Below are 13,369 nucleotides of genomic sequence, written 5' to 3'. Positions count from 1 at the left end.
TGCACTTTCATTAAGTTACATGATTAGATTGCTACCGGATTAATGAGTGGCTCTGACGTGGCGAAAATACAAGATTCCAGAGATGGACGACACATATTAATATGCCTCAATGCTCATACTTCGCCCCTATGTTGTTGGTTATATACACAGCTCCTTCGATGACAGACTTTTTTACTTATTATTCTTGCTTTTTTTAAAACCGATGCTTCTCTATATCCCCTTTACTGCTGTAACACTGCAGTAAACTAGTAAAGTCCTGTCTTCAAACGTGGACAACCAGGCCACAGCAATTAGCCTACTTCATTTCCAAGGTTGGAATTGACATTCGACACAAAAGAATACAGTTTATATTAGTTATGTTAAAGAGATAGTTTGCTTTATTTGCTTACTAGGCAACAAATGTCATTCGTTTTTTTTTTACTTACCTGTAACATTCTAACGAAAATAAATTGTTTATCACTGTCCACTCATATTTATCAACACAATCGTCATTTGTATATTGTATATTTGTATATGAATGTGATTTAAATGTTGCTGCCACAAGGAATTGTGGGTTGCACTCTCTCCTTTTCTTGAGTAAAGGATGGTTTGATAATATTCCATTTTATCATCATTGTATTCAAAATAAATCGTTCTCTTTTTTTTCCATCTTATTTTGAACATATTCAGTGTAGTCAGTGAGCACATACCAGCATCCAGCCAGCTAAATAACGATCATGATTTACCAGAATGCAAAGCGATGCCTTGAGGATGTACGCTTTGTCCAACCGTCAATCAAAACAGCAGAGAATCCTACAGTGTGACAGTGATCCTTCTTCAACAGCATAAATACACGTACAGTGTGTTTCTTCATTTTTTTGGACTTCAAAGGTCTGTTAATATATGACCTGTCATATAAATCACATAAAGTTATTATCAAACCCTGTCTTCTAATCTCTTCTTCTAATGTGTTTTTGTGTGCTAGTCAGCCAGTCATAACCTCCAATGCTAACTGAGTCCAGAAATGGGGAGCATACACAGGTCCTCCCTCAGGGGTAAACACTCAAACGTCCCACACACACACACACACAAGTCAATCTAATGTAATTGATTTTCTGAACACTTCCGTACTTTATAGTCACTGCCAACTGAAAACTTGCTGAAATAGGTTGGAGGCTGATGTCAAATGAGGTAAATGTACTTCTGTCTGCATAGGCTGCTGTGTATACGCTTTCAAAGTCCGCTCAAATGTTAACAGCTGGAAAAAGTTTTCCTCAGTCAGTCTTTGAGGGCGACGGCCCTTAAGATTCTTTATTTATCGCTTTGTTGTACGTTCTACTTTCACTCTTTGATTTTATCCATTCTTTTCTTATGAGATTTGATTTGAACCAGGCTCGGTCCCAGAGATTCACTGCTCCATTATTCCACTGCTCTTTTTTTTTTTGGCGGCAGCATTCATTGTCACTGCTTGAATGGGCCCCAGTCATTTTATCGACGCACCTTATTTTATAATGAAAAGTCTGAGCGATGGAAAATCAATGATCATATAAAATACATCTCATTAAATGTTGCATCAATTTTATTTGTATTAAATATTAACAATAAGGAGACGGTGGAGTAAAATCTTTTGATAAAACATTTCTCATGTGAACAAACAACTGCGAGAGTGACACACACAAAAATAACAAAATGTGAGAAAAAAACTGAAGAGAATAATTTTGGGTGAACACACTGCAAGGTTATTTTTTTTGACCAGAGATAAGCCCATCAAACAATTCCTGACAAACAGATAAAATTCCCTTCATCCTCACTGAAAAAGCAGCTTTAATAGACCATCATCCACTTCTCTGACACAGTTAAGCAAAAGTTTGCAAAGTCATGTCTTCCGAAGTCATCTGGAGCAGAATTGGTCACAGTGCAAAGGCAGAATTTCAAATAGGGGAGAAGTTGGATCAGCCAACACCTACAGTATATGAGCAAGTGAACTGGTCGTTACTAAATTTAGCATCGGACCCAACCTTAACAAGGAATTCAATATATGTTACTTTAGCCTTAAACACTTTGGTCATAGCTCAGACAAACGTTTTTGTTGTTTTAATCTGTTACGTGCCAAGATATGTGAACCCTGCCCTTAAGTGTCACATCGTATTCATGAAAGGTGAACATCAACAGATAAAATAATTTATGTACAATTATACAGCTCAATTTCATTATTACATTAATTTGTAAAGGAAAAAAAATCATAAATACAATAAGCACATTAAAAAAAGCTAGAACAGTGTAATATCTGTGATTGATTAAAGTTATAATAATAACATTGTGATTATTATAACTGTCACTTCATGACCACTGTCTGCCAAGATGCTTTTAGGAATCTGATTCTGGCAATAAATATAAATAAGGCAGAAAAACAATAAATAACTTTCCCAACAAAAGGAACGTGTCTTAAATGCACAACATGCTGCTAATTCAAATGAACATTTGAGGATTGTGAGGTTGTCCCCACTTTGTGATTGCAGACAAATTATTGAAAAACAGCAGGTCATTCTTCCAAATACACAGGAAAAAAAAAATCTTCCGGTGCCACATTTGAACTGCCATCTCAGATGTGGCTTTAATGTTTAATGCTGACTCATCACAACCAACATACCTTAGTTGAGAAAAAAGCACAGCTGTTTGAAACACTGTAAAAAATGTGCTAAATATCGGTGGGGGCAGCGCAAAACAGCCAAATACTCCCTTATGACATTTCACATAGTGTCAACGCCATTATGATGCATTCACATGTAAAACGTATTTCTTAGGTCAGCCAGCGACACAGCATCATCACCCTCTACATGTAAACAGACCAGGCAGTGAATATTAGTTCACATTACAGCTGCGGTTCTCAGTCCTCCGGAGCCACATCACTGCTGGGCGTATACGCTACCAGGTAGTTAATTGCATTCAGCAGATGTAAAATGACTCCCCGATTAGACTTAGCTGGAATCAGGCCCCAACGGCCAGGACTGAGAGCCACTGCACGGAAGTCTGTTGTAGATACACTCTATGACAATACAAGCCCTGGGTAAGTACGCTAAGCAGGGTGGGGAGATGTAAGGGAGGAGAGGACTGGGAGATGATAGTGGGGGAAGGAAGATAACTGATTGAAAAAGAGGACAGGAACAAAAGGAGCGATGGAGTTTGCATGCAGCGGAGTGGGAAGCTGTGAGATAGAGGGAGGGAAATGTATAGGGGGGATTGAAGGGGAATGAGGAGAGGATAGATGGGGAAAGCAGATAGATGGGGTTAAAACGAGAGGAATTAATGTGCAAGTGGAGCAGTGCAGAGGGAGAATGTTAGTTTCCACCAGAGGCAGCAGAACCTTCAGGCACGATTAATACAACTTCCCTATAGTCAGGTGCCGTTTAGAGACAGACAAGGTCAACAACTTCTCAGAAATGTTTTTTGTAGCTGCAGGGAGCAGGGAACTTCAGGCCTGTATTTAGCAGTGTGGGCTGCCACCTTGACATAATAAGATTTGTTCACTCCAAAAAATCTGTGTGGGAAAAAATGGCTGTTTGACAATCTATTCGGTTGAACAGAGCAAATATATTTAATAGCGGCAGATTGAAGAGATCATGCAGTTCAGTTGTTCACAGATCGGAAAAAGGTGGGAGTCCTCACTTATCAAATTGCGAATAATGTTGTGTGACTCAACAGGTCATGGCAGGTTTCAAGAAATGTAAATCTCACCGAAATGTATGAGTCCCGCTGTCGAAAAACAACATAATTGCTAGCCTTAGCGATGGATCAGTTTTATAAAAGATAACCGACACATCTGAGATCAGGGAGATAAAATGAGGCTAGCGTGTAAGGACTGGGAATCAGTGGAAAAACTCTATGCTGATGCGTAGTTTGTAAAAACATGTTTTCTGTTTCCTTCTTTTTCATTATTTGATAGAAATAAACAACTTTGTGTGGGACATTATGCTCCGTCACTTTATTCCGGAGACAGAAACAGATTCTACTAAATTGATGCCTCCGTGAAAAGATGCCGGTTCATTTTCATGCCATTATTTGAAACATTTTTCCTTCTCAATCCTAAAAATGGATATTGATTTTGTCATTCAATGCACCAGTAGGTCTCCATGGTCAATACCCAGCCCTAAAGAAGATATGAAGTACTTCATTCTAAAATCTGATACTTTTATTTTCCCATTTTGGAAAAAAAAATACACAATCCTGGTTGTGCAAAATCTTAAATTCCTGTTCTGCTTGATCTCGTGGTCTGATGTGTCTGATTTATTTAACTATGGGTTGAGTAAAGTGAGTTTCTTGTCTGTAATTTGTCATTATAGGTGGCGAATTATTTAAATTACAAATATCTCATTTCAGAATGAAACTCTTCCTTTCTGTACTTCACTAATCTAACAGTGCAGATAAACATTGACTCTTGTATATAATGTGGGTAATATTGCAACATTGTACATGATTTCTACAAAAACAGTGGTCCAGCATTAAGCCAAAAGGACTTCTAACGTCTTATTTATATGAGCAGAAGAAGGAAAGGGTTCAGGTTCTTGTCTTCGAGGTCCTGGCATGTTTGATTCCCTTCTTGTTACACAGAGGTGAGAGTTGATCCTGAAACATTGTTAAAAGACTTTTTAAAGTCACTCGGAACCTGCTTTTTGTTGCAAGTACAAAATGTCCATCTGTAATCTCATTAGATTTTATAAAGCATGCAGTAAAAAGGTCAAGGGTGTGGATGTTCATTGAAAACATTTTGTCTTTTTATCTGGACTTCTGCCAGCAGACTTGGAGGAATGAGTTGATCTGATGTAGCATTTGGCGATGTGGGAATATATCCTCACTAGAACAAATGATGATCGGTCCCATGGTTCACTAAGCAGCACATGGTTGAACTTTTAAAAATGATCAAAAAACAAATCATATATTTAAGAACACAAATACAAACCTCATCTCTGGGTTCAGGTTTAATTTGTGCAGATTGTGAGGTAAAAAAAAAAGATATCACAGATGACATCTCTGTGTGAGTGTGTGTCTCTACGTGTGTGTGTGTGTGTGTGTGTGTGTGTGTGTGACTAGCTGTGTGTATGTGAGCATGGGGTTGCCAATCTCTGTGCACTTTGAGCATCCGTGGGCGTAAGCACAGCTAAACTGTCAGCGTGAAACAACGTGGGAGGTCTGATAGACGGGTGAGTGCCTTTCTCATACTCACAGCCTGATATGTGTGTGTAACCTGGCATGTTGGTTGGTGGGTTTAAGCTCGGAACAGAATGTCAGCAGAGGGTTTGGTCTGGATTTGCAAAGAGAGACGAGCACGATTGGAAGCATGTGCGGTCGATGATTCGGGGGGGAATTGGGAAAAGGAGCCCGAGCAGCTTGAACCGAAGCAGCAGCCGTCACACATTTTCGTCGAAGTAAGTATGGATGGTGTAAATAGTCGTGTGCCCTCAACTGTCTCTTTGCGTCAGAGCTTGCAGTTCAGCAGTCTGTAGGGAATGTTGGAGGAAGACATTTTTACGACTGTAGCTATGCAGAGACAGAGGGCCTCTAGGTGGTTGTCCTAAACGACCTGTAAACGTGGAGGAGGAGGAAGAGGAGGAGGCTGGGGACGGAGTAGGAGGTGGAGGGGAGGCTTGTATGGACGATGAGATGCTTGGAGAGGGGCTCCCTCTGCTTGCAAGACTGTGGAGGCTTGAGGAGGCGCTGGTCCCAACCACACGAGGGATGTGGCTAGGGAGATGGTGCTCTCCACCTCCTCCTCTCCTTGCTCCACCTGACAGACTCACTCCTCCTCCTCCTCCCCCTGGAGTTAAGGACTCAGAAGAGGAGGACACCCACTCTGGCTGCCTGGAGGAGAGAGATGGAATTGCGGCGTGATTAGCAGCCGCTGATCCGGAGCCTGAGCATTGATTTGGACTCGGGGCCGGGTGTGAAACTTGAAACTGGCCTGGAGTGTTCAGTGAGGCTTGGGCTGACGCCGTAGACATGGCACAGGACAGGTTAGAGGAGCCCGGAGCGGGGTTACGAGCCGTGGACTGGGCCAAGATGCCCTGGCAGTGGCGCTCCTCTCTGGAAGCGTGTCGTTCGGGTGCAGGATGGCGGCCGTGCAGAGGCGGATAGTGGTTACAGTGGTCCCCTCCGAGTGCTGCCGCCACTCCCCGCGCTACCCTTCGGTCCCTTGAAGCCAGGCTGCTGCTGATGCTGCCTAGTCCTGACCACCGGCCTGGATGACTGGCCTGAGGAAGACAGAGAGAAATAGGAAAAACACATTTTAAAGAGGCGGCGACACAGGCCGGCAATGATAAACAGAGAGACAGGCTGAGAGGCATGAGAGAGAGAGAGAGAGAGAGAGAGAGCACCCTGGAGTATAGATTGTGAATTTGGGTGACATTTGGAGAACGGTCTCCCTGGGCTCCTGCAGCTTGTTCTAATTGTTTCCAAACCAACTGGAACCCTGCTCACACACACACACGCAGAAACACACACACACACACACACACACACACACACACACACACACACGCAGAAACACACACACACACACACAGAGGTACAGGACAACCTGACACATACATGTATGGAGATGTGCGCTGAAGGTGTGGTATCTCACTTTCTCCCTCTCATTCTCACATACACACACACACACACACACACACACACACACACTGCTTAAACTAGATGGCAGAAACAGGAGCCACCTGTTCTCTTTCACCCTCCACTGAACCCCCTTATGCAACATATCTCATCACTGTCTCCCTCTCTCTCTCTCTCTCTCCACTCTAGTGAAATTGGGCGCTTCACTGCAAGTGCCACTAAAAGTATGTAGAATTTTAACAACATATCAATGTTGCGGGATCACCGATAACAAAGTACCACATAGTTGAATATACACGTTGTGCTTTGACCTTTTTCAGACATTTTTATTTTAGGTTAGTGTTATAAAATGCATGACGTCACACATAAAGCGACCACCGGCCCAAAGCTATCACATATTTTATCCCCCTCGAGATGTATACCTTGCTAGAAAATCAATACAGGCATTATTCCCATCAGATGGTACCGACCAGCCCCACCAGCTCACAGACTGGTGTGTGTTTTCCAGATGTCTAGGGGAAACACACATTGGCAGCATATGATGCAAGGCTACACACCTGCACCTCTTTGACACACATCCTTACGAGTTGACATTGGTCATTGTGTCAACCTTTCATGACTGTCCTATTTCCCAGAGTTGACGTGCACCAACACTCAAGGAAAGCAGCAATTCACTCCCTGAATTGTCCCATCTCGCCCCCCATAATTTCCCTCCTCCTCATGTCTGTAAGACATGTCCAACATGCTGCAACACAGCCGGTATGTGTTGCACATTACACGTTTTGGTGGAGCCTTTTTTGTGTTTTGTGGATCACAAATAGTGTCCGACAACATATTTGGCTCAGCACCTTTTATACTGCTGGATTTTAAAAAGGAAAAAGGTAGTTATTGAAATGTAAGTACATGTTGGGTAAAAACATATAAATCCAGACTCTTTTTGTACACCTTTAATGAGTATTTGGACAGAAAGACTATATTTGATGCAGTAGTATACAGTATAGGCTACATTAGCAGTAAAAAGGGTTTAGTACTAATTATATATGTGGTTGGAAAATTCTGTTGGTGCAACGGCTTGTGAAAGTTTCCAGCCCCTGAACACCACCAGACTTTTAATATCTTACTGTGAGGTGCTATTTCTAGCTTTTTTTGCATTTCAAAGTATGAAAGGATTCTATGAGGATTTAGCTGCGGCTATGCCAGGCTCTAATTCAGTCTGAGGCGGTATGGAGTGCAGGGTGGGGTAAATATGATAAGTAAACAGTGACCTAAGAACAGTAGGGGAAACAAACAGTGATCAGGGTCAACCTGAGCCTTTCTGTTGTTGATACTGATATTCATGATTAGGAATTACATATATTTTCTTTACTTTAAACTTTGATAAAGTTCTTACCTCTAAAGGAATAGAAATTGTGTAAGCCAAAACCACTTTTGGTATAGCTAAAAAAAAGGTTAATTACAGAACAATCTGCACTTAAAATGCTCAGTCTCTATGTCCTTTCATGCCCCCCCCCCAACAAAAAAAAGAACCACTACAGCGCTCTGCCAAAACATCAAACAGTGTGTCGTTGTCTATACAGCTTACTTAAAGAGCTTGGGGAGTGTGTCTCTGCTTTCTAATGGGCTCTAATGGGTGCATAAACACTACAAGACTTCTTGCAGATTGCTTGATCTAATTAAGAGGAGTGAGAATTTCCATTTATGCCAAATTTCCTACATAGGGGCGCTGTGAAAGAAAACAAGGTCATTGCCACGGTGTTGAATATCCACTATGGTGGTGTAGGTTTATGTGGGACGGCTTAATTAGGGCTAAATCTCTTCTGTAGTGTTTTTCCACCCTCAGACATTTGAGAAAACAACACAAGGTAAGGCGAGGATAGTAAGATACAAATTGGCAGACAACTTTGAAATAAATAATTACCAGGCACAGTACAAATAGTGGGTTGTAGAAACATATGCTCTGTATCAAACGGGTACAGCTGATCCAAGTTTGGAGGAGGGAAAAACAATAGCCTAACTCTAAAAATGGACAAAGAGGGGGATCGTTGTGGAGCTGAGGGGGGCCCTGGTGACGCTGCAGAAGAAAAAGCTAGCAGCTAGAAATCTGGTACAGCTCCTCCGTATCACTCAAAGCAGCCACGCCCTCAATTATGGCTAACTTTTAGCCTTAATATAATTGAAACTGTATATATTCTCCTGTCAAGATTAACATTTTAACATGAGGGTCTGTGGGTTTGACTCTAGTCAGCTATATTGTCTGCCAAAACCAATAATTAAATGAATTACTAAACAAAAAAGGGACATACTTTAGCTATAGCGCCTCCCACTATAGCTAAAGTAGAAGATCAGTCTTTTTGTAGATGATCGCATGCTAGTTAGCCAGTAACAAGTGAGAGCTGTTGCTATCACGGCTTGTCCATCTTGAGCAGCCAACTGGTACATTCTAAACCTAGATACAGACATGACAGGACAATTGCAGATTAAAGAGTACCATTTACAGTTATAGTTAAGATAAGATATGTTTTGGACAATTGCTGTAAACTGCAAAAGGGAGATATGAGATATTTTGCCTATCTTTGAAACTGAAATCAAGCAGGCTGTTTGGATATGTTTCTGGAATGAGGCCCCAGAGTCCCAAGCAGTCTGAATGGGATACGACTATCAGCAGAGGAATGTAGCGTCATGCAATGTCAATAAAGGTCAAGAATGAAAGCGAGTAGTCTACGAATTCAGAAAAAGGTGAGAAAACAGGTACAAAAAGAGAAACTGGTGAGAGGTTGGTTAAAAACGGTGATAAAGGACATTTTTGAACAACAATAGAACAGGCAGTAAGGCGTGGAAATAAAGGAAACAGGCCTGATTTACAAACTCAGGTGTCCTTTCTCAAGTACATGCTCTGCTACAAACAGGCTGCCTCATCTTCAGTGACAGAACGGCCTGTGTGTGGGCAAACACTCTGGAGTCTCTTACACACCGTCCTATAAATACAGTCACAAACACACACACACACACCTGGGTAAATCAGACAGATTTAAGGGGGCCTCTCCTGCAACCTTAGTTTTTATTGGGCAGTGAAGAACACAGCAATGTGGTAATGGCCAAGTTTGCATAAAAGAGCTCCTTAAAACGCTAAAACAGCCCTATATAACAATTGCTATTGCCTGTCTTAGTCATTTTATACTGGCAGGAGAGAGAGGGTGGAGGATTTATTTCCTGACTTTACTTCCTCTCAAACAAACTAAAACTAACTAATTACAGAGCGGTGTACAGCAAGGTGTATCACAGGCTCAATATAAGCCAAGTACTTCTACTGTAAGTACCATCAATCACACACCATGGCTCAGTATCTCTACACCCACACGGTTAATTTTAATGAAGGCCAAAGGGCTGAAATGCATCGGACCTCCAAAAGTCTCTTCGGTTAGATTGAGGTAAAAGTTTGTAAATGTTTATCCTCCATACTGTATGACACCCACATACTCAAAGTGAACAAAGTAACCCGGTGGTTCTTTGAAAGTGTGAAACGCCGGCGTGTTCAGTGCAAGCCACGCAGATGGTACTCAGAAATTCTATTGAGACTATAACCAAATACAGTGTTCCAACTGTGATGTGTGAGAAAGCGTATCCGCCTCGTCCCGTCTACCTTAATCTTAACAGACATTCTCATTCATATTTGTTTGCATATGTATGCCCAGTGTGACAGAAAGGAAGAGTTGGCAAGGTACAAAACACTGCTGCCCATTGGTTATAATGAAAGTGACAGAAAAGAGGCAAAACAAGACGAGAATAATGAAGTCAACACTCGAGATGCCCACGAAGCTTCAACTAGCATTGCTCTTGCCCTGAAAGCATTATGCTCTTGCCCAGAAAGCATTATTGAATATTCACAGCTAAGGTTCGTACAGCGGAGTCTCCCACGTGAACTGAAGGCATGTTTTGTCGGATAAATCTGCAACAATCAAACAAGGGGTGAAAACGGCAGCCTGAGTCTGGTATCTTAAGGCCATGGCATACCTTTACTTTGAACTTGAAGGTTTTCATCAATACACAACCCCCCATAGGAAGTGAGCCTCCCGTTCAGCCTGTAGAAGCATCCGTGCTTTCCCCTCCCTCCCTCACTCCATCTTGACTTTGTTGTATTCTTCCATCTTCATCTCCGCTCTATTCCCTATACGGCTCTCCCTATTTTTCTAACCGCCTTCTCACTGTCTACCCTCTCACCGGTCTCGCCGATTTTTGTGTGTGAAATTTAACATTATATAGAATGATACAGGAAATCACATTTACATTCAGGAAATACAAGAGCAGTAAATCTGCAACCGATGAAGATAGTCACTTCAAACAGGGACAGGACAAGGGGGCATGCGAGAAAGGACAGAAGAATAAGTCACGTTCAATCATTCTATAGGTAACTTTGCCTCTTAATTAAGCTATGCGTGTTTGTTTACATTCGAAGGCTGATAGGATCCTGCTTTTTACTGTCTGGGGATTGGAGTCTGAGAGTGTTACCTTGTCTCTTGACAGCCTCATCACGGTGCTTGTTAAAATAATAATGAATATGTGGTTCCAAAAACTCCCGCATGCATAAATATAGTCAGGAAGTCTGCTCCCCTTCCCAGTCTGTCGGCATCTATTCCCCCCTCTTGAACTCCCTTCTCCTCTCATCTCTCACCTTTTCTGTCCTTCTTGACTCTTTCTCCATTATGTAATTTGGAGCTTAAGAATGCCAGCAGCAGGAAGGGCTGAACAGACCCTGACAGCTGCAGGATTGATGCTCCACTACTGCAGTCTGGAGACCAGACAGACAGAAAAAGAGGGGGAGGGACTCTTTTTTTATTTATTTATTTTTTATTTAGTGGTGACAGTTGGAGTTGGTGTTGGAGACGAGATGATGAAAAAGGATGGATAGGACCAAAGTTGAGCTTACGTCGCTCCAGCTGTCAATCCAGCCCACACTGCAGCAAACTGCCAACCAGCTGGCTGGATGTCACATCCTGGACCTTCCTGCTGGAGGCACACACTGAGAGGCAGGACACTAATGTGATGCACTGCACAGCTAATGGGCTCACAATGCTCCCAATCTTAAATCCTGTCACTGCACTACTGCAAATTATCTACATTAGGCTGATGTTATATTGAGTAACTGCAGCCAAACACAGTAACCTGCTGCAACCCACAAGTATCAAAGAGGGTTGTGTGTGTCTCTAACTCGATAAATATTTGGACTTACAATACCTCCGACAGGGTATCTCCACTGCATATCAATGTGGCTGAAGGCCTGAATATATTACAATGTCTGAGACTTTATGTCTGAGAGTCATATCTTGCCTATTTCACTACAAACAAATTTGGAAAAGAAAAACAAACTTATTTAACAATAGCCTGGGGGGGGGGGAAGTTGCAAATATTATAACTATACATGCAGCACATAAACAATCACATGCACTCCCACATGTTTGAATTTACCCTTGGGCTAGAAAGACTCTAACCCTAACCCTGTGAAGGTTAGTACTTAAGAGGCACATTAACCACTCCTGCCATCTTGATGTCTCTGTAATATTCCAAATCTCCCAACAAATAACAACTGTCTGGATGTTGGTGCATACAAAAACAGTATACTCTTTTTTTGTCTGGTCCAAGGAATTTTGATTCAAAGCACTTAATACACACAGTGCAGCCCTGTTCTCTGCTGAGCACCTGGGGAGAGCCGGACCAGTGCGGCAAATACTGCATAATCATAATGCAAATGGGTCCACTGTGTCCTCTGATGACTTTTACTCGACAGTGAACTATCGCTTGGATGGACAAGAAGAATTGAACTAACAACTTGTGGTCAGGAGCGCACTTTGAGCCAACTACTTTTGGTCAATTTCACTGACAGCATCAAAACAAAGGAGTAAAGCCAAGTAGCGCCTTTTGCACGATGCTTCATACCATCACACACAGCTTAAATGAACACTACTAGACAAAACACCTCATTACGACCAGCAGCACAGCTGTTCACTTCAGTATTGAGGCTTCCATTGTGATCACTGCTTAAGACTGGAGCTTCTGGACTTGGGTCTGATCAGTGATTCTTAGTCACTACTTATGACTGACGATGTCCAATTGGGTGGCAAGCATTCAAGCTATGTGCCATGCTGTGGCCAGTAGCCCTAATGAGGTTTCTTGAGCAGCTCTGATGGGCATAGACGCTGAGAGTCCCCTTATTGCTCATCAACTACCATCCCCAACAGGCCTGTGTGCACACGCACGTCACACATGTGTCTGTGTGTGCGTGTGTGTGTGTGTGTAATCATGGCGAAACTCATCGACCACCAGCCTGTGCCAATATGCTCGGTGAACATTGGCCGGCGCCACAAGCAAGAGGAGTGGGATTGAAAAAGCAAGGTGAGTGAACGAATAAAGATGAGGCAAGGAAATGGGAGAGGTTGGAGGGAGGCAGAGTGTGAAGAAGAATAACAGGAGAGGAGGGGGAGTAGTAGAGGGGAAAAGGGAGGGCAAAGATGCAAGAGGAGGAAAATGAAAAGGGAAAAGAAAGTGGGAGAAAAGACGAATAACATAACAAGGGAAAAGAGTAGGTCAAAGAAATAAAAGGAAGAGGGTGACACAGGTGATAGTGAGATAAAACAACAAAGGAGAGGGGGGAGAGGACAGAAAGAGGGTAGATAATCAGATGGGTGAGGGGAACGCTCAAAGTGTGAGCATAAGGTGACGGCATAGACCCAACGTTACAGAAGATGAAAGAGAGATAATTAGAAAGCTAAAGTTGGGGATGAGGAGAAGTGGA

At 42.4% G+C, this 13,369-nt stretch overlaps 1 protein-coding gene across 1 annotated transcript in view; it reads right to left on the bottom strand.

The window, feature by feature from the left end:
* Window positions 1-1,540: 1,540 nt before the first annotated feature.
* The window catches only part of ccser1 (coiled-coil serine-rich protein 1), a 100,326-nt gene continuing 88,497 nt past the window's right edge, over window positions 1,541-13,369 (bottom strand). The window contains exon 11 of the mRNA XM_084025432.1: window positions 1,541-6,224. Within this exon, the coding sequence (XP_083881558.1) occupies window positions 5,436-6,224 (789 nt within the window). The 3' untranslated portion in view covers window positions 1,541-5,435. The remainder of the gene's footprint in view (window positions 6,225-13,369) is intronic.

Source organism: Eutrigla gurnardus, assembly GCF_963514095.1.
Source record: "Eutrigla gurnardus genome assembly, chromosome: 13".
NCBI classification, from domain to species: Eukaryota; Metazoa; Chordata; class Actinopteri; order Perciformes; family Triglidae; genus Eutrigla; species Eutrigla gurnardus.
This window is presented reverse-complemented; position numbering and strand designations above follow the sequence as displayed.